We start from the raw sequence: 24,376 nt of genomic DNA, 5'->3' as shown, positions 1-24,376 counted from the left end.
GTCCAGAAAGTTGGCTGGGTAATTCAGGAAGACTTCCTAGAGGAGACTGGGATGAATGGGGAGGTTTGGTGGGGGCTGAGATGGGGGAGATAGTCTCTGGATGCAGGGGCTTTTTCCTGGCACAGGTGGCTTCTGGGAGGGCTGGACAGGGCTCATGGCAAGAGGTGAGCCCTTGCTGGCTTCAGAGGTCACTGTTCCTCCTTGTCCTCCTTCTCCTCCTCCCTCCTTGCCTGTCTGCCCTCCCATCCCCTAACCAGGACTTTGAGCCCTGTGTGACCCTGACAACCCATGTGTCTGTCTGCAGTGCCGGATGGAGTGCCGTGATGTGCCAGCAGAGACGCTCTACGACGTCCTACATGACATTGAATACCGAAAGAAGTGGGACAGCAATGTCATTGAAACTTTTGACATTGCCCGCTTGACAGTCAACGCTGACGTGGGCTATTATTCTTGTGAGCAGACGCAAGCACGCCGATCCCAGCCCCCTCCACCTCCATCCAGGCCTCCAGCCCAGCCTCCTCCTCCCACCTTCCATCCTTGGGGTCACTCCCATGGCCAGGCTGCTCAGAGACCTGAGTGCAGAGATGTAGGGCTGCCCTCCCTGAATCCCTATCCACTCCCAGACACTTGAGCACACATACATGTGCACTCACAAACACATATGTACTCCCATGTTCAAGTATACACATTCCACACAAACACACATGCACAGTCATGTACAAAACCCACAGCCACATGCCACCTACTCACAGTCACATTTCATGGACACACTCACAGTAATACCATTGTTTTCTCATACACTCACATTCACATATACAAACAGATCAGGCCAGCAAGGTAAGGGCTGTGTGAGGTTGTGAGGAGCAGGGATGGCTGGATACAGGAGGGGAAAGGGTTCTGTTCTGTCTCTTTGCTAGTTCCAGAAACTAGGTCTGGTGGTGGTGGGGGGGGTACCTGTTTGGACCAGGGGGAGCTGGCAGTTAACCAGGCATCCCTATGTCTCTGGGCTTTGCCACACCCTTTCAGTCAGGCAGGCCAGTGGTCTGGCTGAACTGTCCCTTGTCCTCTACAGGGAGGTGCCCAAAGCCCCTGAAGAATCGTGATGTCATCACCCTCCGCTCCTGGCTTCCCATGGGCACTGATTACATCATTATGAACTACTCAGTCAAACATCCTGTGAGTCAACCTGCCTTCCCTGCTGGGTGGGCAGGGGAAGGTACCAGGTAGGGCTGGGCCAGCAGGCCTAGCCCAGGGAGAGGACCCTGGCTGCTACCAGGACTTTTCTGTGACTTCAGGCCAGGCATGAAGCCTTCTGTCCCTGTTTCCTTCCTATACAGTGAGAATAATGGTTCCTGTCTTCCTGCTGGGGCTTTCAAGCAGATGAGAGGGCGGTGTGGGCCATCACTGTGGACAAGTGGGTGGGATGGACTGGCTGGGAAAGGGGGAGCAAGAGGTGAGAGGGAGGGTCCTCTGACCCTCCCTGAGTCTGGGTCTCCATGGCAGGCAGGACAGGCAGGTGCAGCTGGCTTGGCAAGGGTGTGTGTGTGTGTGCGTGTGTGCGTGTGTGTGCACGCTCATGCACGCCCATGTGTTTGCTCATGAACCCTGACCCCAGACTTGGGTCTTTCTGGAGGGAAACAGGGGAAGCTTAAGAGGGGCAAGGATGACTCCTGACTCCTCCCTTTTTCCTCACCCCAATATCAGGCCTGGCCTGGAGTGGATGCCAGGGGATGTAAACCAACTGTGTGTGTTAAGTGTACTTACAAAGACACCTTCTTTTCCCACACCTTGAGTCTCACCTCCCTGTGCCTTCCATTCCCAGAAATACCCACCTCGGAAAGACTTGGTCCGAGCTGTGTCCATCCAGACGGGCTATCTCATCCAGAGCACGGGGCCCAAGAGCTGCGTCATCACCTACCTGGCTCAGGTGGACCCCAAAGGTGAGGGCTTGGCCCTGGAAGCCCATCATGGGATCCTTCCTTATACCGCAGGGCATGGGGCTTGATCTACTTGATCTACTGGGATCCAGAAGGGCCTCTGTTAGGAGGTGTTTTGTATTTTGGGGCATCTGCGCCCACAACATTCTTTGAACCAAAGTTTGAGACTTTACAGTTGTTTGAAAAGCAAGGGCCAAGGTGGTATAGCCACTGCTCCATGACGAAGCTTATAGCTGTCTTCCTGGACTCCCACTCCCCCATGCTCTGACTTGCTCCCTGCTCACTGGCTGCTCCCACTCTGTCTTGCTGGCTTCTATCCTGGAGGTCTGGGTTTCCTAGGCCCCAGTCCTTTTTCCCTTGGCGGGGCTCAGCTACTCCCCAGGCTTCTGTGGCTAGGTTGACCACATGTCTCTCTTTGCTGAGATCCAGATCCCTGTGGCCATTGGCCTCTTGGACATGTCCCTCAGGGTGTCTCTTAGGACCTGAGGCTCCCTGTGTCCAATGCTGAACTTACTGTCTCCCCTCCTAACTTGCCCCTTCTCCTAAGTCTCTTCCCTCTAGTCACTCATGCCAAAAACCTGGTGGTTGTCTGGGGTCCCCTCTTCTCAGCTCCCAAATCTAGTCACTAATTATTATTGATTTTACCTCCTAAATAGCTCCTGAATCTGTCATTTCTTTCCATACTCAGTGACCTTGTCTGTCCATACAGCTACCAGAGGGATTTCTCCAAAGGACTTATTTCCTTGTGACTCTCTTCTGCTAAAGTCCTTTTGTGACTTTCCATTGCCCTCAGAGTAAAGTCCAAGCCCCCTCCCCGGGATTCCCAGTCCCTCCTCATAGCTTACACCTTCCTACCTATCTAAGCAGCCCTTTCCCTCGGCCTAGAAACACCTCTCTGCCCTTACTCATCCCTCCAGGGCTGCTTCACCACCTCTATCCCTGATACCCAGAGGAGTCGCTGGCTCCCTGCCCTGTGGACCCATCCCCCTCTAACAGAGTACTTGGCATACTGTTGGGGCCCCCCAGACAGTGAGTTCCTCTCTCGGTCCCCAGGGCTGGTCCAGGGTGGGTATCACTGAGTGAATGTGGAGTGAGTGAAGGAATGGATGAATGACTAGAGGAGGGGTAAGCCTTGAGCATCTTTGCCTGGGTATGCCCCCAGCACCACTGAGGGCCCACGGGCCCAGGCCCAGAGCTCCCCAGCACCTCACTGAGTGAGTTTATTGTGTGTCAGAGGCAGAGCAGACACTTGGGAATCAGACAGGGTGTAGAGCTGGGCTGTGGATTCTAGGTCAGGCCAGGCTGGAGTGCTTAGCCAAGAGGTCTATGTAGCAGCTAGGCTTCCTGGGCCAGGGGGCTTGGAAGGACAGGCAGAGCAGCGGATGAGCACCAGGGCCGTTCAAGGTAGAGGGACTGGGTATGAGAAAAGGGAGGTCAGTGTGAGTAGAGGGGAGGCAGCAGGTGAGAGCTCGACTGGCCAGGATTTCAACTCAGGTGTTGCCTGTGGTCACCTAGGACCCTGTGGTTTTCTTTTGTGTAGCCCTTGGGCTCAGCAGCGGGCAGAGGCAGGGGGTGGTGGAGGTGGGGGGTTAACAGAGATGAGCCTGAGGACCATGGTCTGAGGTAGAAAGAGGGGGTGAAGATGATGAAGTCTTATAAGGCTTGCCTCACAGCGCCCCCTCCCTAAGGAGAAGAGCGTGTCCTCCCTGGAAGCCCCAGGCTGGAGTGAGGGGGCTGGTATGTGTGTTTGTGGGGGGCTGGTTCCCTGAGGTTGCTGCTTCCCTTTTCTCCTCACTACCCATTCCTGCCCTCATAGGCTCCTTACCCAAGTGGGTGGTGAATAAATCTTCTCAGTTCCTGGCTCCCAAGGTGAGTGGCCTTGGGACTTTGCGGGTGTGGAGTTTGAGGGAGAGGGTTCCAGGATGAGGGGGTGGAGTCAGGGGGGGGGGAGCTAAGGCTGAGGGGCGGAGTTATGAAAACTGGATCAAGAGTCAGGATCCTGGGAGATGCGGACTGAGCCGCTGGAGGGCGCAGGAGGGGATGTGGTGAAGACATAGTCCGCTCCCCGCTCACCCCTTACTCGGCGGTGCGGCGGCTCCGCAGGCCATGAAGAAGATGTACAAGGCGTGCGTCAAATACCCTGAGTGGAAGCAGAAGCATCAACCACACTACAAGCCGTGGCTACACCCAGAGCAGAGCCCGTTGCCGAGCCTGGCGCTGTCGGAGCTGTCTGTGCAGCACGCGGACTCGCTGGAGAACATCGACGAGAGTGCGGTGGCAGAGAGCCGGGAGGAGCGCATGGGCAGCGCGGGCGGCGAGGGCAGTGATGACGACACTTCTCTCACCTGAGCACGGCACCACGGCAGGGACCAAGACAAGACGGGGCGGAGCCCAGGGGTGGCGGATCCTCCCGCGCTTTCTCCCCTCCCCAACTCCTTGCGCCTCCTGGGGACGCTGGGCTCCGGCCCAGGCTGGCGCTGCGGCGTGGCTGGACACAACCCCAATAAACGGTCCCACAGACTCAGCCGGCTCATCACTGTGCCTGCTTCCCACTTGCTCAGGGCACAGGCGCCGCCCTCGGTCCCTCTATTCTACAGTTCATTTTGTTAATTTTATTATTGATCACCTGGACTTTGCTCCTTTAGATATCCCCTCATTCCCGATGTGTAGCTCGGAACACACCCCCTCCTGTCCCTGGTGTGTTCATTATCCTTGCATCCATTCATTAGTTCACTTTTCATCCATCCACCTGTCCTTATTGTGTGTTCATTAGGCCATTCACTGCAGGCTATTTGGCTACCTTTCACTGCTCTAAAAGAAGGAGCAGGTCTGGCCAGAGGCCCGGGGTCAGGGGTCAGAGAGTGGGGTTCTATTGTAAGACCTTCAGCCTAAGGCCCCCTGGGTCCAACCTATGGACTGGGGTCTGACACTCTCCAGTTGTGACAGGAGGGGGAGAGGTCCTTGGGTCTCAGACCACAGCGCTGTGGGCCTCAGAGCTTAGGTTGGGGCAGCATGTTCTGCAGGGAGTTTGGGGATTGAGGTGAGTGTCATCAGACTCCAGTGCAGTGGAGGGACCAGGCCCTGTGATTTGAGCCCTCCCTAGATCATTTAGAAGACCTCAGGCCTGTGTTAACGGAAAGGGTGGGGCCTCCAACCGCTTGCCAGTGGTCAGATGCCAGTTCCCTGATCCTGTGTTCCACCTGGCTGCTTTGATGTCTAGGCTTTGAAGTCTAGAGGGATGCCTGGGCCTCTCCTGTTTTCTGTAGCCCACAGGTGCCCTCTGCTGCCTGAGGGTCACCCCTGCTATCAGGTCGGGAGGAGGGCCTGGTGCCCCACCCCTCCCCAGTGTTTTTGTACCCCGTATGAATTTTGAGCAGGAAGTTCTCCCCAAGGTCTGGCCTTACCCTCTCCTGGGAAGCGACTTAACTTTGCCTGTCAGGAAGACACTTGGAGTCTACTTTTTCCTAGAGGGGCAGGGTGAATGTTCAGTAGGGGTAGGCAGGACATTCTGTAACTCACCAAGACTTGGCCAGTTTACCCAATACTGACTTTGTAACTTTGGGCAAGCCCTGGAACTTCTTTGGAGCCTTATTTCCTAATCTATATCCTGGGGTGATGATTTTTCACCTTCAGGCAGATTGCGATAAAAGGAATAAGTTGCCCAGCACTGGGCTTGGCATGTAGTAGGTGCTCAAATTAATGAAGCCCAATCTCAGCCCTGGACATAGGACCTGGAAATGCCTGCCAAACCCCAGACCCTCGACCCTCATCTGTGTGTATGCTGGCAGGATGGGTGGAAATCTCCCATTCTCTAGGCCAGGGAAGTTGCCTGGCAGCCAGGACCTCAGGCTGCAGCCTTTATAAAGCCAAGGGATCCTTGGGTCCTCTGACTAGAATCTTCCCCACCACCCTGCTCCTGAGAGATGTGGGTCCAGGGAGAGAAGTAGGATATTTTCGAAGAATGAAGTGGGTAAGGACTTCCTGGAGGAGGAGGTCAGGGACTTTGGTCTTCCAGCTTCCAACTGCCCTTTTCCGCTCTGTGGGTGGGGCGGTTTGTGGCTTGTCCCTCCCAGGGAGAGGGGCGTCAAGAGGCAGAGAGACTCAGGAAGAGATGAAGACTCAGAGGGCGGGGGTGGTGGAGGTAGACCGGAGCCTCAGGAGACGGAGACGGACCTGTGAGCAGCGAGAGGGACAGGAGAGACTTAAAGATCAACCTGTCCGCAAGGCGGGCCAGGCGAGAGGACTCGAAGACCGTGACTAGGCGTGGCCGGGAAGGGGGCGTGTCCCTGGGAAGGGGGCGTGTCCCTGCCCCCTTCTCCGTCCTCCCCTCCCCGGGGCGTCACGTGGGGCGGGCGGAAGCGCCCGGCAGGGTGGGCGCGCCTGGCCTGCGGCCGCGAGTTGGCTACACCGGCGTCAGTGGTGGCCCCGGGACCCCGGGTCCCCGCGTCCCCGCGTCCCCGCGTGGAGTCTTCGCTCACAGGTCAGTGCGGCTGCCGGGGCCTCCCCGTCCGCTGCCCCTTGGCCAGGTGTGGCCCGGAGTTTCCCCATTCCGCAGAAGGGAACGCCGAGGCCGCGCGGCGACTCTGCGCCCGGCGACTACTTCCGCGGGCGTTTCTCTGGGTCACGTCGTCTGTTCTGACTGGTGGTGGTGATGGGGTCGCCTCCGGAGGATGCGCGGTCGGGCTAGAGACGGTAGGGAGGAGGGCGAACCGGCGGGACAGGGGGCTTCCACCCTTTAGCCCTTTGGCGTGAAGTCTCCGAGGTTCCGGGGCCAACCCGCCCTCGGGCACCTTGATTTTCTCATCTGTGAAATGAAGGCTCCCACTTCGTTGACTGCGGAGACCCTTACCGGTCTGCAAGTTCTTATGACCTTATGCGCTGGACCTGGGGCTCCACTGATCTTGGGCAGACTACTTCCGGGCTCTGCGCCTCAATTCCCCACCAGTAAATGGGGGCATGGCTTCCCAAGAGCCCCTACCTGGCCCAGTTGCTGGAAAAAGAAGGAGGTGTGTGTTCACTGAATGGGGTCAAGCCGGGAGTGGGTTATTGGGACTGGAGAGAGCAGACTCCGAGTGCAGCCTGAGGGCATGGGGTGGGCCTTTGGTCCCAGATCTGGAGGGGTGGTTTTTAGTGCTGGGGAACTCTGGTCGGTATCTGGCATATGCACCCTCACTCCCCCAAAGCTCCTGTCCTGGGGAGCCTTCTCCAATCCCCAGGGCTGCAGGGTTGGACAGATATATGGAGGTACTCAGAGAAGGATTTGACTGTTTGCCGAGCAGCGTCCAGACAGAGGCACCCAGGATACCTGTCCTCGGAGAGCAGAGTGTCCAGGCTAGGAGAGACCTCCCAGCAAGCTCATTACAGGGTAGAAGGAGCCCTGCGGAGTCAGAAGACAGGTGCAGACAGGTACTGGGATGGAATCAGGCACTGGGACTCTTGGAGGCTCAGGAAGGAGGAGATGGTTGGAATGGGCCTTGGCAGTTAAGTGGTAATTCACAAGGATAAGGACCCTCAGAGGAGGGCAAAGCTTGTGCAGAGGCAGGAACTTGCATGGTGTGTTTGAGGAATGGCAAGGAGATGTAAGTGGCTGGAATGGGTAGCAGGGGTTGAGGGTAGAGAGAACCAATCCCCCGGTCCCGTGGCTGGTTGAGGGTTGTCCAGACCCTGGCTTGGGGAATCCTGTCTTCCCATTTGCTGCTTGCTCACTGGAATAGGGCAAGAGGGGGTTGTCCCAGGCAGAGTCCTGACAACTGTGAGGTGGAAGTGGGCAGATTGCTCCCAGGCTTCGTTGGGGCATTCAGGCCTCCGCAGTCAGCCCCAGCCTCACCCCCATCGTCTCTTGGACTCCAGCCATGCCTTTCCACACATCATGCCTCAGCCCTTTGTGCAGGTTGCTTGTCCTCCCCTCTACCTTACAGAAGTTTTCTTCTCTTCCAAACCTCCCAGATCCTTTGGGACTTAAGAGGTAGGCCTTCTCCTGCCTAGCCTTTCAGTGCTGTGTAGGGCACAACTTAGGAAAGGTCTCCTTGGAGCTCTGTGGGGAAGGGGACTGCAGAGCCGTGGGGGTGACTGGGACCTGGGACGGTCCCTGTGCAGCCACCAAACACTACGTGACTCTGCAAGTTCCCAGACCTCTCCATTTCCCCATCTGCTGGGTTGGGTGATAAGCCCTGGCGCCATGCTCCAAAGAGAGACTCTGCTGGAGCAAGAATTGGGCCTGTCTGAGTCTAATTCCTTCCCCCAGCAGTGAGTGTTTGAATGAAGAAAAGGGAGAACCTGGGGAGAAGGGGTCACTTCAGAGGGGTAAGGGGCCTCTGAGAGTCCTAAGGGCTAGTTGTGGACTAGACTAGTACAAAGCCCTAGGACAGAGGGGAGTCCCCTCCACTCTCCGGGGGCCCTCTCCCCTCCCCACCCCACTCTCCCTTTGGCCAAGCTCAAAGCCAGCCAGCTGATGCCCAAACAAGTGGCCTCTGTTCCCAGGATGGGGGGAGGGGAGGCAGGACCTGGGCTGCAGGGCCTGGGCTGCAGGCCCGTCTGTCCAGCACTGACCCTGGCCCCCCGCCCTTCACTCTGGATCTTAACCCTTGGGGGCCTGAGAGGGGCCCTGGACTGCTTGAAGGCTGGTACCCCTTGCCCACCAGCTGTCCCCTCCACCCCACTTTAGGGTCCCAAGGGTTCTGTTGCAGCAGGAGGGGGTGCAGTAGGACATGAATTGAAAATGGAGAAGGAAAGGAGGGAATGGAGGTGGGAGGGAGGCTGAAGCAGATATGGCCATGGACAGAGATCACTTGGCCCAGAAGCTTTTTTCATAGATGAGGAGACTGAGGCCAGGGACCAGAGATTGGACCAGGATCACACAGCAAGCCCTAGTGGGGGTCAGGACTGACCCGACTCCTAGTCTGGGCCCTCTTGGGGAGAAGAAAGGGAAAGGGAGGGACCTCTACTTGATCTGAATACCTACGGTGTGCCTGACACTGCACATTTGTTACTTTATTTAGCTTTACATCATTCCGTGAGACAAGGGTCATCCTCCAGTAAGACAGGGGAAGAAACAGCCTCGGAGAGAGCTGAGTAATACTATCAGCGAGAATGACGCCAGCAAGCATGCACACAGCACCTTTGTGGGCACTGCTACGTATGTTAACCAGTTTCGTCCTCCCAACAAACCTAGAAGTTAGGCACCATTCTACAGATAAGGAAACTGAGGCACAGAGAGGTTAAGTAACTTGCCCAACATCACGGCAAATAAGTGGTAGAGGCAGAATCAGGACCCAGGCATTTGTTTGCTTCCTTTGGCCTGATTTCCCCTCCCCCAGCCTGACGTCACTCCTTGAGCTCAGTCCAGGGTCCCACTCAGTGAGGGGCTTTCCCCTGGGTGGTGGCCAAGGCAGCCTCGAGCAGAGTGTGACCCCAGCCATGCAGACCCGGCCCTCCCTTAGGAGCAGAGTCCAGTCCCTTGGGCGGCCCCTGTCACCCCCTCCTCTGGTCTCTGTCAGGCTGGACTCTTCCCCCTCCATAGCCCTGCATGGAGGGGCACTTCATGTTTCAGGAAGGGGCTCTGCACCAAGGGTCTGAACAGCAGGAGGGTGTGGGGAGGCCCTCAGAGATCCCCTACAAGTACAGTCCCAGTGGAGCTCAGGGACTCAACACCAGTATCCCCAGCCCTGATCAGAGAGGACATCTTGTCCACCTAGCCCCCCTCCACCCCCCCACCACTGTCAGGCCCCCAGACCTGTAGATTCCAATCAGGGTTCTGGAGAAGACAGTCTCAGCCCCAAAAGGCAGGTGACCTCAGGTTCAGGGATGGCCTGGGGTGGCGGGGAGGGAGGGCAGTGCATCGCTGGTCTTCTACATGACCTTCCTGTGGAATTTCTCTCTGTCTCATCGTTTGGAACATAGTTCAGAAGGGAAAAAAGATTCTGTCCCATAAACAGGACGTCTGTCCCAGACCATTGAGACAATCAGAGTCGCTGGGAGGGGATGTGGAGTTAAGTGACCAATTCAATAACAAAATTATTATTTAATAGTAGTAATAATAGTAGCAGTAGCTACTGTTTTTTGGAAGCTTACTACATGCCAGACACTTGTGCTAAACATTTTATGTACTGATTTCATTTAATCCTCAACAATAGTCCTACGGGGTAGGCACTGTTCCCTTTTTACAGATGAAGAAACTGAGGCCTCGAGAAGTTAAGTAATTTTCCTGAGATCATTTATTATATAGAAGAGCTGGGAGTCTGAATTTCTCTAGCTTCACAGTGAGAACCCTGAGCACTGGGAGACACTGCAGGCAGACAAGATCCAAACCCTGTCCTTCTCTGGGAACTCCCAGTCGGGGTGGCAGGCAGGGACAGGAGGGCTGCCTGGGCAGGTGAGATTACTGGTGACGCGCAGTGGGGATGGGATGCCTGCTCGCAGGCTGGACTGGCTGCTGTCAAGTCTTAGCCCCCAGGGGCCCAGCCCTAGGATGAGCAGCTCCTGCTCACTGCTCTTGTCCTGTCCTGTCCAGTTTGGACTTTGTTGAGTACAGTGGTTCTCCTTTTTACTGCTGAGGAGACTGAGGTCAGTAGAAGTTAAGTGACTTGCCTAGAGTCTTTCAGCTGAGGAAAGGGAGAGCTGGGACTGGCACCCAGGCAGGGGGCTCTGAGGCCTGCACTCTACCTCCCTGCCTGGTCAGGGCCTCCTGGGCCTCTGAAGCCCTGAGCTTCCTTCAGATACTGCCCACCTGCTTTGTCACAGTGTCCAAGTCTTTCTCTCTGGCCAAACCAGGAACCTGATTCCTCTCAAGGTGCCTGGGGTTTGGTACAGCTGGGTGTCGGTGACTGAACGAACAAACCTGGGGAACATGGTTGCAGAGCTAAGAGGCCAAGAAGCAGAGACCAGCTGTGGTCAAGAGTGTGATGCTCATGGCCAGTGGGGTCCAGAGGAGGATTCAGGGGTCAGAGAGCACCCCCACCCCCACCCCCCGGGAGGGAGAAACGTGGCAAAATCTTCCTCCTCCTCATTGTTTTCATTGTTGTGAGAGCAAAAGATCGTGAGGGCAAGGGGGAGGGAGAGGAGGATTGGGACCTCTCACAGCCACTCCTCTGTCCCCATTCCCAGGGCAGGGAATTGGAGGTCACACCTGGAATCTCAGCTTCCCAGGGCCTTTGGGGGACCCTGGCCCCGCCCTCCCTCCTTCTGACCAGGCCAGTGCTGGGGTGGGTCAGGCCTTAGGACAGGGGGAACAGTAGCAGGGCTAAGCTACCGCTGCATATTGCTCCCCTGCCCCACAGGTGCCTGGGTCTCCTCTGCCACCTTCCTTCCCGCCCCAGAGGACGCTGTGCGGCCCCTGGGCATCCCCTTCTCTCCTTCCCTCCCCTCCTTCCCGCCATAATGCTGGGGCCAGGGCTCTGCCTGTAATCAGGCCTGGAGTCAGGAGCTCATGGTCTGTCCCCAGCCTCTGGTTCAGTGAGAGGCCTTGGGTTGGTCATGGACTCAGCTTCCCTGGAGCTTCAGGGAGGGAGCAGGAAGCAGCAGCACCTGGGACATCCCCAGCCCCCAGGTGTGGACAGGTCAGGACAGAAACCAAACAGCTCAGGTAAGGGGGGGCAGGGGAAGGGCTTTTCCATCCCTCTCCACTCCCACACTCCCTCTCCCCACATTGGGCAGCTGGGATTTTAGGATTCTGAGTCTTGAGACTGTGGGCATTGGGGATCAAGGATTCTAGGGTTTTATGTGCCAAAGATCCCCAGCTTCCAAATTTCCAAAATTCTGGGTGCCAAGAACCTGCAAAGCTTCCAATTGGGCTGCGTGGATCCTGAGTTGAGGCTGAGCCCTGTGCCACACCTTGGCCAGCTGGTGCCAGACAGACAAGGCCTGGAGAGTTTCTTGGGGCTGCTTGGTGGTGGTGCGGGGGGAGGCTCTTCATGCCCTTTGCACCTACCCACCACTCCCAGCAGACACCCAGTTGACACACACCTTTCAAGAAATCTGAGAACCAGGTTCTGGAATGGACTAGGTAGTAGCAGAAGAGATAGCCAACTTAATGGAGGTGGGGAGGAGACAGACAGGGGCCAGGCCTCCTCTTCATTCGTTGGGGGTGGGGCTGTCCTGGATGCCAGGATGGGATTGAGAGGAGGCCCAGGGAGGGCTGGTGGCTGACTGGGTCACAGAGCAAAGCCTGGGCCGTACTGCTGGGTGAACCAGTTCCTCTCAGGGCCGGCATGGAATGTGGCTCAGCAGGCCCAGGTCCAGCTTTGGAGTGTCAAAGCCAGGCTCAAGGACTCTGAGGGGTAGTGGACAGAGACCTGGGCCCAGGAGCCCCAGGGGAGGGCCTGACCCTTCTCAGGGGGCAGGGAGACTGGACCTTGGCTGAGGGCCTTCTAGTAATTCACAGTGCCTCCCCAGGTCCTTCCGGTGCCCATGTGGGCCTGTGGGCACAGCAGTTGCCCTCAATGGGCCCTGGGCATGGGAGCGGGAGCTGCCTCATGGGGAAGAGGGCTGTTCCCTCCCCACGAGGGAAGTGCCCTCCTCTTGGAAGACTTCCTGGCTGGGTGAGCTCCTTTCTGCTGCACGTCCCTCTGGGGGGGCACTGTGCGTGTTCCTGTGTGCGCATGTGCGTGCTCTCAGGCCCAGACACCTCCTTGGAGGACCTGTGCTTTTGCCTTTGTTTGGGTGCGATCAGCATTCCATGTCCCAGTGGGTTGGGGTAGGAGGTACCTGGCTCTGCACCCCTTGATGTGTGAGCTGGGTGAGGCTTTTACCCACTTGAGTGGGGACCTTCACCCAAGCGGGCCGCGGTGTGGTTCTGCAGCTAAAATGTGTGTTTCCAGAGGCCCTAGCCTGATGGGGAGAAAGGGCCTCCCTGAGCTTTGCCAGATGACAGCAGGACAGCTTTGGGGTGGAGTCTCTCTTGCTTGGTAAAGGGGTGCCAGAGCCTCAGCTAAAGTCCTACCTTTTCCCTCAGACTGGGGCTGTTCCTCTTGCTGTCTCCTAAGCTCTAAAGATGGATAGCTAAGTCTAGGGAGGCCAGAGATCCAGGGAGTATCTAATGGTTCTAGTGGTTCTGTTCCAGGACGTGAACCAAAACACTCCTCTGCCTTTACTGCCTGTGACCTGAAAACCCACATTTCTCAATGCAGGGCTGGCCTAGCCACTTGGAGATGGGGGGGTTACTCCAGTGTCTCTGAGGTCACCTGAGGGGACCTCCCCCTCATAGTTCTTCCAAGGAATAGGCTAGAGGAAGGGGATGGGGTGCTCAGGCTGGGGTGCCTGGGTCCTGTCCTGACTCGTGTGGCCCTGGTTGGGTTCTTGTCCCTTTCTGGGGCCCACTTTCCCCTTCTGGAAGCGGGAGGATTGGATTAGGAGGTCCCCAAATGCCTAAGGAGCAGGTGCTTGGGCATGTGGAGAGCTAGGAGAAGGCGGGGCTGGGGTCTGGCAGGCAGGAGGCTGGAGCTGTAACTGGTGGGCATGAGCAGAATGGGAGGCACCTGGTCCTGGGGGGCTAGAGGCCAGGTTCTAGCCACGCTTTGGCCACTGACTGCAGTGTGACCTTGGACAAGTCATCACTTGCTTGGGCTCCTTGCTTTCCATGTGTAAAATTGGGAGATTTCATTCAAGCAGTAGATATTCACTGTCTGCCAACCCTGGGCTGGTAGCTGGGGATGCAGGGAAATCAGACCCCGGTCCTGCCTTCAGGGAGCATCCAGCCAAGGCTGGGGCGAGAAAGAATGTGTGTGTATATGTGACACAGCGACAGAGAAGTGACATACCGGTGTGACCCAGGCTGTGACCGTGGGAGTCAGAAACTGCTGCCTAGAGCAGGTGACACTTGAACGTGAAGGACAAGGTAGAGAAAGATGTTCCAGGCGGAGGGAACATGATAAGCAAAGTCCTGGAGGTCAAGTGTCCAGCGGTGAGAGTGGAGGGAATGAACCTGGAAAGGGGGAGTAAGTGGCGGGACCCAGAGGATGGAGGCCCTTTGAGCCCCGCTGGGTAATGGGGAGCCGTGGAAGGGTTAGGCAGGCCAGGGAGGGGGAGATTGGTCTCAGAGATTTCTGGAAGTCTGGGGTGGTTCTCACCTGCTCCGGGGAACAGGACTTCCCCTGTGTGGGTGAGGGGCCCCCTCCAGCAGTGTTTATCAGGCCAGCACAGCAGGAAGTGGCAGGGGTAGCCACAGAGGTGGAGAGAAGGGGCAGGCCCAGCCACGGAGGGTGCCAAGGAGTCTCAGAGTTGAAGCTTTCGCTCCTAGACCTCTGGACATGAACCTTGAACCTTGGCACTTGCCTCACCCAATCGTCGCTCACCCTACCCGTGTCACGGGCCCTGTCTCAAGCTCCTGACCAGGGCGAGCCATGCCTCTGTAGACGTCCTTTCATCCATGCCCCCAGTGGCCAGACACTTCTAGCCACTGGGGATAGAGCCATGAATGAGACAGTGCCCCGTCCTCTGGTTGAGGAGACTGACAATGAACAGATAAACATATAATACAGTGTCCGCTAGAAATAAGGGGGGTGTCGAAAAATGACATGGGGTCAGGAGAGAGGGACGGATGGGGGACACTTCTTTAGGCAGAGTGGTCAGGAAGGAAGGCCGTGCCATGCATTTGAGAAGGCGCTGGAAAAAGTATGGGAGTGAGTCATGCAGGTGTCTGGAAGAGCATTTCAGGCAGAGGGAGCTCCAGGGCCCAGCCCTGAGGCAGGAGCACTCAGAGTGGGTTGGAATAACAGCAAGGCAGGGACAGACCATGCAGGCCTGGCGGGCCTTGTCCTGGCTTTGGCTTTACTCTGAGGGAGGTTGGAAGTCACTGGAGGGTGAGAACTGGTAGGTTGGGATCTGTTTTTTTTTTGTTTTTTTTTTAAATTTACTTATTTATTTATTTATTTTTGGCTGCGTTGGGTCTTTGTTGCTGCGCGTGGGCTTTCTCTAGTTGCAGCGAGCGGGGGCTACTCTTCGTCGTGGTGCACCGGCTTCTCATTGCAGTGGCTTCTTTTGTTGCAGAGCATGGGCTGTAGGTGCGCAGGCTTCAGTAATTGTGGCACTCAGGCTCAGTAGTTGTGGCTCGCAGGCTCTAGAGCGCAGGCTCAGTAGTTGTGGCGCACGGGCTTAGTTGCTCCGTGGCATGTGGGATCTTCCCGGACCAGGGATCAAACCCCTGTCTTCTGCATTGGCAGGTGGATTCTTACCCACTGCGCCACCAGGGAAGTCCCTGGGATCTGTTTTGAAGGCATACATTTATTCCCCACAAGCCCATTTTACAGATGATGAAACTGAGACTCAGAGAAGTTATGTGAATTCTCAAGTCTCACAGCAGTAGGACCCCTGTCTGCCTGCCTCCCTGCCGCCCCATGTACCCTGCTGCCCTTCATGGCTTCCTCTTGTCTGGACAGTAAGGCTAAGTGTCTTAGTGTGGCCTTCAAGGCCCTTCTCAGCCCACACTCATCCTCCCTCCCCTCTCCTGCCTGACTTCCCTGCTCCTGGTCTCCACACTCTCCCCTCTGAGGAGACGGAGTGGAAGGAGGGGCTCCTGTGTGATCTTGGGCAAGTTACTGAACCTCTCTGAGACTCAGTTTCTTCCTCATCTGTAAAGTTGGGCTAAAACCATCCACTTTCCAGATTGTCATGAGGATTATATGAAACAATCCATGTAGCAGGTTTGGCACAGCGCCTGGTAGATGGGAAGCACTCCATAACCATGGCCTTTTGTCTTTTTAAGCAGGGATGACAGGGTCAGATAAGTGGGTTAGAATGTTCCCTGTGAGCGAGAGAGGAGAGTCTTTCCTTTCTGTTGTCTGGTTATAGAGTTGGGGAGGCTGAGGTCCCACATCAAACTGGAGGCCAGAGCCTATGGGGCTGGTCCCCCGTCTCCCTCTCTCCCTCTTTCCTTTCCAGCCCCTGCCCCACCCATCTGGTCACCTCCACGCACCAACACAGGAGCTTCCTCTTTTCAGGTGCCAGCAGCAAGGGGCCTGCTGATCACTGGCTTTCCATTGCAGGGGCTGCCTAGGGAGAGGGCAGTGTCAGGTCCCTGTTCTCCTGGGCTGCTAGTTCTGGGTGCAGAGGAACCCCAGTCTCTCCTTCTGGGTGGGCAGGCACATCAGGTGCCCAGTTGCCTCAGAGAGGATGGAGTCAAGCAGCCTTCCCTTGCCCTCCCCCATCAGGCCAGGGCTGTCCTCAACCCCTCTGGTGTGTGGTGAGGCTCTGACTGACATGACTCTGGCTCTGTCCACTCCTGCTGCCAGGGAGTCCGTCGTGTGCCCTGTGCACTCACATCCTCCCTGTGGTTAGCCCTGTTTCCTCCTGTTTCTGCCTCATTTGCAGTGTTAAGAGCTCCCCCGATGCCAGCTCCCGCGTGGGGGGCAGTCATCACAGAGGAGGATCATCCTGGAGTCACCCTGTGGTACCTCAGGCCTCCCCCTCACCCAGCACCTTTGGTGGGAGAGGTGCTCCCTGCCCTGCCTGGGGAGTCCCCAGCCCAGGAGGGCGTGTCTGTGACTGAGGGGCCGGGGGCCAGGCCAGAGACCGTGCTCTCCTGGTGAGAGAGCCCCAGGTCTCCACAGGTGCTGTGCGGCTGGCTGGGCCCCCCTTCCAGGTGAGAAGGGCCTGAGCTGGGACCTGAAGAGTGAAGGGTTGGGGGCATAGGGCTGGTGGATGTGGGTCTGGGCTGGGGGGTTCAGGTTTGGAGGAGCTCTGTCTTGTTGGGGGGGATGGCTAGAGGAGCAGGTAGAGGGTGCTCTGGTTGAAGGTGTGGGGGACAGAAGGGCAGGGAGGAGGACCCAGGGGTCAGGCAGGCTGGGGAGGGGCAGTGGGGATGGCGAGGAGGGATGAGTCAAAAGCGAGGTGATGAGGAGGCAGTTAGAGGAAGGGGAGGGCGTGGTCCAGAGTGATCCGTTTGGAGGTGGGGATACTGGTAGGACCAAGGAGGTCAGTGTGTCTTGGACTTTTTTTTTTTTTAATTGAATTATAGTTGATTTACAATGTTGTGTTAATTTCTGCTGTACAGCAAAGTGATTCAGTTATGCATATATATTCTTTTTCATATTCTTTTCCATTATGGGTTTTTTTTCTATAAAATTGACCATTGTAACCATTTTATTTATTTTTTAGAAATGCTTATTTATTTATTTATTTATGGCTGCATTGGGTCTTCATTGCTGCACGCGGGCTTTCTCTAGTTGCGGCGAGCGGGGGCTACTCTTCATTGCAGTGGCTTCTCTTGTGGAGCACGGGCTCTAGGCGCGTGGGTTTCAGTACTTGTGACACACGGGCTCAGTAGTTGTGGCTCGCGGGCTCTAGAGCGCAGGCTCAGTAGTTGTGGCGCACGGGCTTAGTTGCTCCACGGCATGTGGGATCTTCCCAGACCAGGGCTCGAACCCGTGTCCCCTGCCTTGGCAGGCGGATTCTTAACCACTGCACCACCAGGGAAGTCCCTCCATTATGGTTTATCACAGGATATTGAATATAGTTCCTTGTGCTATGCAGTAGGACCTTGTTGTTTATCCGTCACAGACTTTTTGACAGGGCCTGAAAACCAAACCTTTTAACTTTCAGCTTCATTTATTGTGAGTTGAGGTACTTCAGACATTCACACTTCATCCTCTCCAGGGTGGAGAGGGGCTTGGGCATGAGGGGGGCCCCCGGTGAGGTTTGGGGGAACGTGGGTGAGGGGCAGGGCTAGGGTGGAGTCAGATGCTGTTTAGAGAACAAACCACAGGGACCCTGGCATCTCATGTTCATAGTGACCCTCAGTCCATTTCTCATTTGAAAGTCTGTGGGCTTCAGTCTGGCCTCCGGATCTGTGGTTGGTGGGGAGGAGGGGGTGTCATTTGATAAACAGTGTCTTAGACCTTCGGGAGGATAAGACAGTGAGGGAGGGGGTGAGCTTTGGGGCTCAGTTTCTCATCCTCCAGTCCAGATGGCCCAGGAAATCAGTTTCATTTACGATAGTTCTCTTGGTATTCTGTGCATGTTATATTGAAAATCATAAAGCTACTTTATAAGGATGGTTTTGGGGAAGAAACTGGGACAAACTCATTTCTGATAGACTTAAAATGCTTTTATCATTTTTCATTCTAATTATGAAAGTGATATGCAACTGTAAAAACTTTAAACAGTACAGACATGGAGGTTGTAGAAAGTGATTAGTCTTTCAAGATTTGGGGTGGGAATTAGGGGTAGGCCTGAAATTTAGGTCAGGGCTGTCTACTGTCCTTTAGTCTTAAATGTCCATTGATCATTAATAAAAACTAGTTGTACATTTTATTAGGGCGATGCTGAGGGGGCTGCCCTAAGGAGGTTGTTACAATATCCTACCTCTCACCTACTCCACTGGGTGCAGATGTGCGTGTTGCGCACTGCCCAAGGGTACCTGGCTGGGGGCAGGGAGAGCCGGGAGAGGAAGACTGAAACAGCCTGTCCTCTTTGCTGAGCTGCATGCCCTGCTATGGGGCTCCTGAAGCAAGAGGCATTTTTTTCTAATTTGCTGAATGGTCCCACCTAGGTTGGAGGCAGCCCTGCTTTCCCCAGGAGAGGGAAGTGGGTGAGTCCACTGTGGGGCGGGGCATGTGCAGTGCCTGTGGCCCCCCAGGAAGAGGTCCAGGAGGCCGTGGTGTATCCAGCCTGGAGCCTTGCTGGGGGATGTGGCTGGAGGCAGGGTGTGGGGGTCACTGGTATCTGGGGAACTGAGAATTCCAGGGTGCTGAAGGCATCCAGACTAGAGCCTGGCTACAGGGCCAGCACCAAGGGCCCCTCTGGACGGGCCCGGCCAAGGCCTTGGGGCTCGGAACAGGAAGTGTCTGTCTTAGCAGCAGAGGAGTGAGCAGATGCCGAATGAGTGTGGCCTCTAGTACACACATGGTCATGTGTCACGGTCATCTGGGTGACAGCTCTGTTCTGTAGAGGGGGAAACTGAGGCTCAGAATGTGACATGACTTGCCCAGGGCTTCAGGCAAGAAGTGATGGAGCCAGGACTGGAACCTGCTCTTGCCTGGCGTCCTGGGGGGATGGGGTTCTGGCCTGGAGCCAGTGGCCCCCAGTTCCCTACCAGATGACTGAGGCAAGCCCTGGGGCCTGGACTCAGTCAGTCCTCTGCCCTGAGGGCTGTTCCTTGTCAGCCCTCACCACTCCTGTCAGGCCACATCACAGATGGGATGGGGCAGAAATCTGGTGCCTGGGCAAGTGACGGGGCGGAGGTCCGGGGCCGGGGTTAGGGCAGGAGACCCCAGTGTGCCTCCTTGGCACCCGTATGCCGTGGCCACCAGTCCCTGAGAGACAGAAAATAGGCTTCTCGGTCCGTGGGTTATAGTCGGCTGCCTGCCTGAGGGCTGCACCTGCTGCCTTGCCTGGCAGGGCTGGAGGGAGCTGGCTTCTGCGGAGGGGCGGGGGCCACTTCTGTGCCCTCTGGGTCAGGCACCCAGCCCCCACCTAGTTCCTCATATCTGAGGGAAGTGTCTCCAAGTCCTCTTGCCTGTGTTAACAGAGCCCTGAGAACAGCCAGGAGGGCAGCAAACGAGGGTGGCCCTGCCCCCAGGTATGACCTGGTGATTGGGCTGGGGGGACTGGGCTCAAGGGGCGTGGGCAGCGTGGGGCTCTGGGCAGTTGTATGCAGTCCGGTTGTTGGTAGTGAGTATGGGGACTGAAGGCTGTGCGTGTGCTGCTCGGCGGGGTGGGCGGTGTGTGAACCTGGAGGCTGTGTGAGGTATGCATTTGTGGTATGGGTGGGGTGTGCATAGTAGACCCAGGCCTAGCTGGATATGTAGTGCTCTTAGTTCCTGTGTGGAGAGCTCTGAGGGCTTTCCTGAGGTCTGGGCGCTGGGGTCCCTGCCCAGCTTGCCTAGGATGGGGTGGAGTGCTGTGAGGGGGAGGAGGGGGTCGGGGGGTGGACAAGCACAGGCCGCAGGTCTGAAGCTCCAGGCCTGCCTTCCTCCCCTTCCGCTCCCCCCACCGTTGGGCCTTCCCTTGAATCCAGAGCACAGCTCTGTGCAGAGAGGGGGCTTTGAAGATGCAGTTGGGGAAGGGTCCTCGCTGAGGGGACTCCAGAGCTGAGTGGGGAAGGAGTTAGGACCATCAAGGCTACCGGATCCAGGCCTGACTCATTCATGCAAATAAGAATGCAGAGGAGGCTCACACCCACATGGGCGACCAAGGGCAGATCCCTAAACCTCTCTGGGTGTCACTACTGTCCTTTCACATCTTCTGTTCCTGCCCCACTGAACTCTCCCCATCTCTGGATCTGCCAGCTCCTTTTCTCCATCCCCGGGCCCTGCACACTCAGTTCCCTTTGCCTAGAAGTGCAACCTCCTACTTATGCTCCAAGGCCCAGCTCAGGAGTGCCCTCCGGAAGCCTCACTGCCTCTGCCAGACAGACAGTCACATCCTCTGAAGGCCCTGTTGGCTCTAGCAAGTGACCTGGGCAAGTTTCCACTTCACACAGCCTCCATGAAATGGGATAAAAATCCCAGACCTTGGGACTGTACCGGGGATGATTCAGGTGAACGTGGAAATCCGGCAGAGGCTGGGCATGCAGTGGATATTTAGGAAACCAAAGAAGTGAGAGTGTGCTTGTCCTTAGCTAAAGCTCAGGGCTGCCTTTCTGCTGGACTGGCAGTACTGGTGTCCCTAGTCAGTAGTGGGCAGGGATGGTGCGAGAGAGATGCTGCGCTGGGACAGAGAAGGGGCGATGAGATTTAAACTCTGCCCTTGGGTGTTGGAAAGGTAGTTAAAGCACAGAAGGATGAAAGTTTTGGCTCCAGCAAGAGGGACTCAGGCCAGACCTGCAGAAGGACTGGTTGGCAAGGATTAGGGAGATTCCAGAGAACCCTTACCCCTGGACTGAGTGCCCTTGTGAGCACAGCCAGGTCCTGGGCTCTACTGTGAGGGCAGGGGAGACAAGAAGGGGTACAGGCTCTCAGGATACCCCAGGCCAGGTTGGGGGTTGCGTGGAGATGGACCCCCCACAAATGGGACAACCAGGAACAGAGCAGGAGCAGCACTGAGCTGCATGACTCAGCCTCTGAGGCTTAGGAGCCCAAAGGGGCGGTCAGGGAGGACTTTCTGGAGGAGGCAGCCTGGAATCAGCACCTGAAGGTGGGAGGATGTGGTTCATTTACTCATTGACAACAGACAGTTTTGGGGGCTTCCACATGTCAAGCTGGTGCCTGGTGCAAAAAGTGAAATGGAGGGAGTGGTGGGCCAGCTGAGCCCGGCCGGGGCTTGGGGCATGTCCTGACAACTTGGGCAAGTCACTTCCTCCCTGTGGGTGTTTGTTTCTTCATCTGTAAACGGCAGGGCTGGAGCCAGTCAAAGGATGGTCAGAGGAGCTGGACTTGAGGACACTGGGAACCATGGAAGGGGCTTTGAGCAGGCATGGGACGGTGGTTGGCCCAGTGGAGAGGGGCTGGAGGGAGACAGGGTAGAAGCAGGGACAGGGTGGGCTGGTGTGATGGTGAAGCCTGAGCTGGGCCCTTGGGGTTGGGGGGGAGGGGAACCCCCCAACTTGTGGCCATTGCTGACACTCTCCTCTGCTGGTCCCTGCTTCCTTGTGGGTGGAGATTCAGTGATGTGTCTTAGCAGCCGAAGGACTTAAACCTCCAAACTCGGCCAGGATTAGGGTGGAGCAAGTGAGACAAAATAAATGAGTGCAAAATATGAGGAAGGGGGTGACCAAAAAGCTCAGTAATCAAGGTAAATAATAATTTTAAGAAACATTTAAAAAAAAATTTTTTTTTTTTTTTGGCTGCGCTGGGTCTTTGTTACTGTGCACAGGCTTTCTTATAGTTGTGGCGAGCGGGGGCTGCTCTTCATTGCGGTGCGCGGGGCTCTCATTGTGGTGGCTTCTCTTGTTGCGGACCACGGGCTCTAGGTGCGCAGGCTTCAGTAGCTGTGGCGTGTGAGCTCAGTAGTTGTGGCTTGTGGGCTCTAGAGCCCAGGCTCCGTAGTTGTGGTGCACAGGCTTAGTTGCTCCGCGGCATGTGGGATCTTCCCGGACCAGGGCTCGAACCCGTGTCCCCTGCCTTGGCAGGCAGATTCTTAACCACTGCACCACCAGGGAAGCCCTAAACAATATTTTTTTTAAAAATCAAAATTAATGAAAAAAAATCCAAGATAACCAAAATATCAAAAATTTAAATAGAGAGATTCAGTATCGCTGATTTCTTTTCTTTGTCTCAGGCTCTAGCATGGCTTAGCAGGGCACTGCTCCAAACTTCTTTTTTCAAGCAGCTGCCTCCTCCAGGAAGCCTTCCCTGACCCCCGCCTGGTGAGGGCCATGTGGGCTGTTTTCGCTGGCTGGGTGGTATCTGACACCCTCCAGCCTGAGATTCCTGGAGGGTGGGTACACGTCTGAGGTCTGGCTCGTGCTTCTAATGCCTTGAATGAGGTTGTCCTAGAGGGGTGTCAGTGCGGAGTCCCGAGTCTGACCTTGGCCTGAAGCCTTTAGTGTAGGATTAGGAACTTGAGAGGGGCCCAAGAAGGGGCTGGGCCCTTCTCAGGGACAGAGGTGGTTTCCTGTTTCCCAGCCCTCATCATTCCAGTAGCCTGGTTGGGCCATCATCCATCATTCCATGTTGAATCTTGAGAATACTGCCTGACCTGTAGCAGCTGCTCAGTTAGAGCTTGTCACTGTCGAGAGGCAGTGAGCAAACTGGTTAAGAGTCTGGAGCTGCACCGTCCAGTAGAAATGTAATGCGAGCCACAAGTGCAATTTGAAATTTTCTATTAGTCACATTAAAAAGAAACAGGTGAAATTAATTTTAATAGTATATTTTATCCAAATATCCAAAATACTATAATTTCATTATGTAATAAATAGAAAAAATTATTGAGATATTTTACATTCTTATTTCTTTGTACTAAGACTTCAGAATCCAGTGTGTATTGTATAGAGCACACTTCATTATGTGGCCACTTTTGGAGTTTCAGTAGTTGTATGTGTCTACTACTAGTTACTGTATTGGGCAAAGCAGGTATAGACTATATTCAAATTGCCCCTTCTCAGCTGTGTAACTTTGGGCAAATTACTTAACCTCTCTGTGCCTCAGTTTCTTCATCTTAAATTGTGAGGTATGTACCTCATAGGGTTGCTATGAGACTTAAACAAGTTAATAAAAAGTGCTTTAGGTGCCTGGCACATAGTAAAAGACTATTTACATTGTCTTATTAAATTCTTTTTAAAAAATCATCATTTGAGTAGCACTGCCATTTTTTGCCAACTCTTTATGAAGTACTAATTACTTAAGATTTATTTTTGAAATATTCACTTTTAAACCATACCTATTTTAGCCCCATCCTAAGAAATAACTGTGAAGTCTGCTTAAGATAAATACCTAACTAGTTAATTTTACATGTTCACCCGTACCCCCTAAAGTCATCCTGCAGAGACCAGCAGTTTGTGGTTGACCCTGCCCTAGTAGCAGGAAACGTGGCTCTGCCCAAGACCTGGGCCTTCGACCCACCCCCCCGAACAGAGCCCCGGCCATCTGAGCTTGTTGGTGGCCTGCCCTCAGGGATGGCCACTTCTTTCTCCTGCCTGGAAACACCTTCTTTTGGTCCCCATACACATTTAGGAGCAGGGACCCTGGGGTCTCACGCCCTTGCCTCACCCCCCCACCCCACCCCCCGCTCTCAGGCTTAGTGGAGAGGGCCCTGTCTCCCTGGGTCTCCCCAGGTTCCTCCTGACAGGCTCTGCATTGTGGGGGCCTGCCTCAGTCATGCAGCTGCGTCTGCCCCCTCCCCATGTCTTCCCTGGGGGCAGTCCAGCCTCCTGGCCAGGCCCGACATCCCTGCTACAGCCACTGGTCCTGGGGGAGGGCCAGAGAACGGGGTGTCCTGACTCCCCTCTCCCACTGGTGTGGCCTCCACCTCTGGGCAGGCCTGTCGTCGGTCTGCCTCCTCACCCCCTCCTCACCCCCGCTGGAAGGCTTCCTCCCTTTAACCATAGCCTGGTTTCCATTAGGCTCCCTGAACCCTTCCCTCTCTTCCTTCTCTTTCTCTACCCTCTTCTCTGTCTCTCGCTTTCTTACATCTCTTTCCTTTTCCCCGTCCCTCGCCCCCTCCCCCTTCCTCCTTCCTCTTCTTCCTCCTGGCATCCAGCTGCCCAATGTGGCCTTGCCTCATAGGCTTTCTCATTCACCCCTGTCCTTGCAGCTTCCACCTCAGGCCAAGATGAGGAGCCGTTCAGAGTAGCTGCCGCCTCCGGGGGACCCCGGCATTCTGGGCAGCCCAGCTGGTGGTGAGTCAGGGAGGGATGGGGGGCGCTGGGCTGAGTGTGGCAGGCTAAGTCCCAACATTGAGGTGGAGGAGGCTTCATGAAGGTGAGACCTAAGGTCCCGTTTTCCATTTTGAAAACTGAGATTGAGAGGCAGAGAGAGGGTGAGGCCAGAGACCTTGTGAAGAGCCTCCCGAGCGGGCTTTGAAGGGATGGGGCCAGGCAGGGAGGGACCAGTGGGTCAGGTGGGGTGTGT

At 55.8% G+C, this 24,376-nt stretch overlaps 2 protein-coding genes across 6 annotated transcripts in view; both read left to right on the top strand.

Annotated features, from left to right (window-relative positions):
- Positions 1-4,461, top strand: part of STARD10 (StAR related lipid transfer domain containing 10) — a 34,671-nt gene extending 30,210 nt beyond the window's left edge. For 2 of the 3 annotated variants that reach the window (XM_082342961.1, XM_082342962.1), the window contains exons 3-7: positions 305-452; positions 1,073-1,176; positions 1,823-1,940; positions 3,754-3,806; positions 4,041-4,461. In XM_082342961.1, the coding sequence (XP_082199087.1) occupies positions 305-452; positions 1,073-1,176; positions 1,823-1,940; positions 3,754-3,806; positions 4,041-4,286 (669 nt within the window). In that variant the 3' untranslated portion in view covers positions 4,287-4,461. Of the gene's footprint in view, positions 1-304; positions 453-1,072; positions 1,177-1,822; positions 1,941-2,854; positions 2,967-3,753; positions 3,807-4,040 lie in introns of all 3 variants that reach the window. The other variant, XR_014231687.1, reaches the window with a different exon arrangement.
- A 1,815-nt stretch (positions 4,462-6,276) lies between these two features.
- ARAP1 (ArfGAP with RhoGAP domain, ankyrin repeat and PH domain 1) overlaps positions 6,277-24,376 on the top strand; it is a 62,970-nt gene continuing 44,870 nt past the window's right edge. Inside the window, exons 1-2 of one of the 3 annotated variants that reach the window (XM_082342946.1) lie at positions 6,277-6,417; positions 24,060-24,144. The gene's annotated coding sequence lies outside the window, so the exon portion shown is untranslated. Of the gene's footprint in view, positions 6,418-24,059; positions 24,145-24,376 lie in introns of those variants that run through there. The other 2 variants (XM_082342945.1, XM_082342944.1) reach the window with 2 other exon arrangements.

The sequence above is a fragment of the Balaenoptera borealis genome, assembly GCF_965194805.1.
Source record: "Balaenoptera borealis genome assembly, chromosome: 11".
Classification (NCBI taxonomy): domain Eukaryota; kingdom Metazoa; phylum Chordata; class Mammalia; order Artiodactyla; family Balaenopteridae; genus Balaenoptera; species Balaenoptera borealis.
Note: the sequence above shows the minus strand (reverse complement) of the source record. Positions and strands in the feature narration are given on the sequence as shown.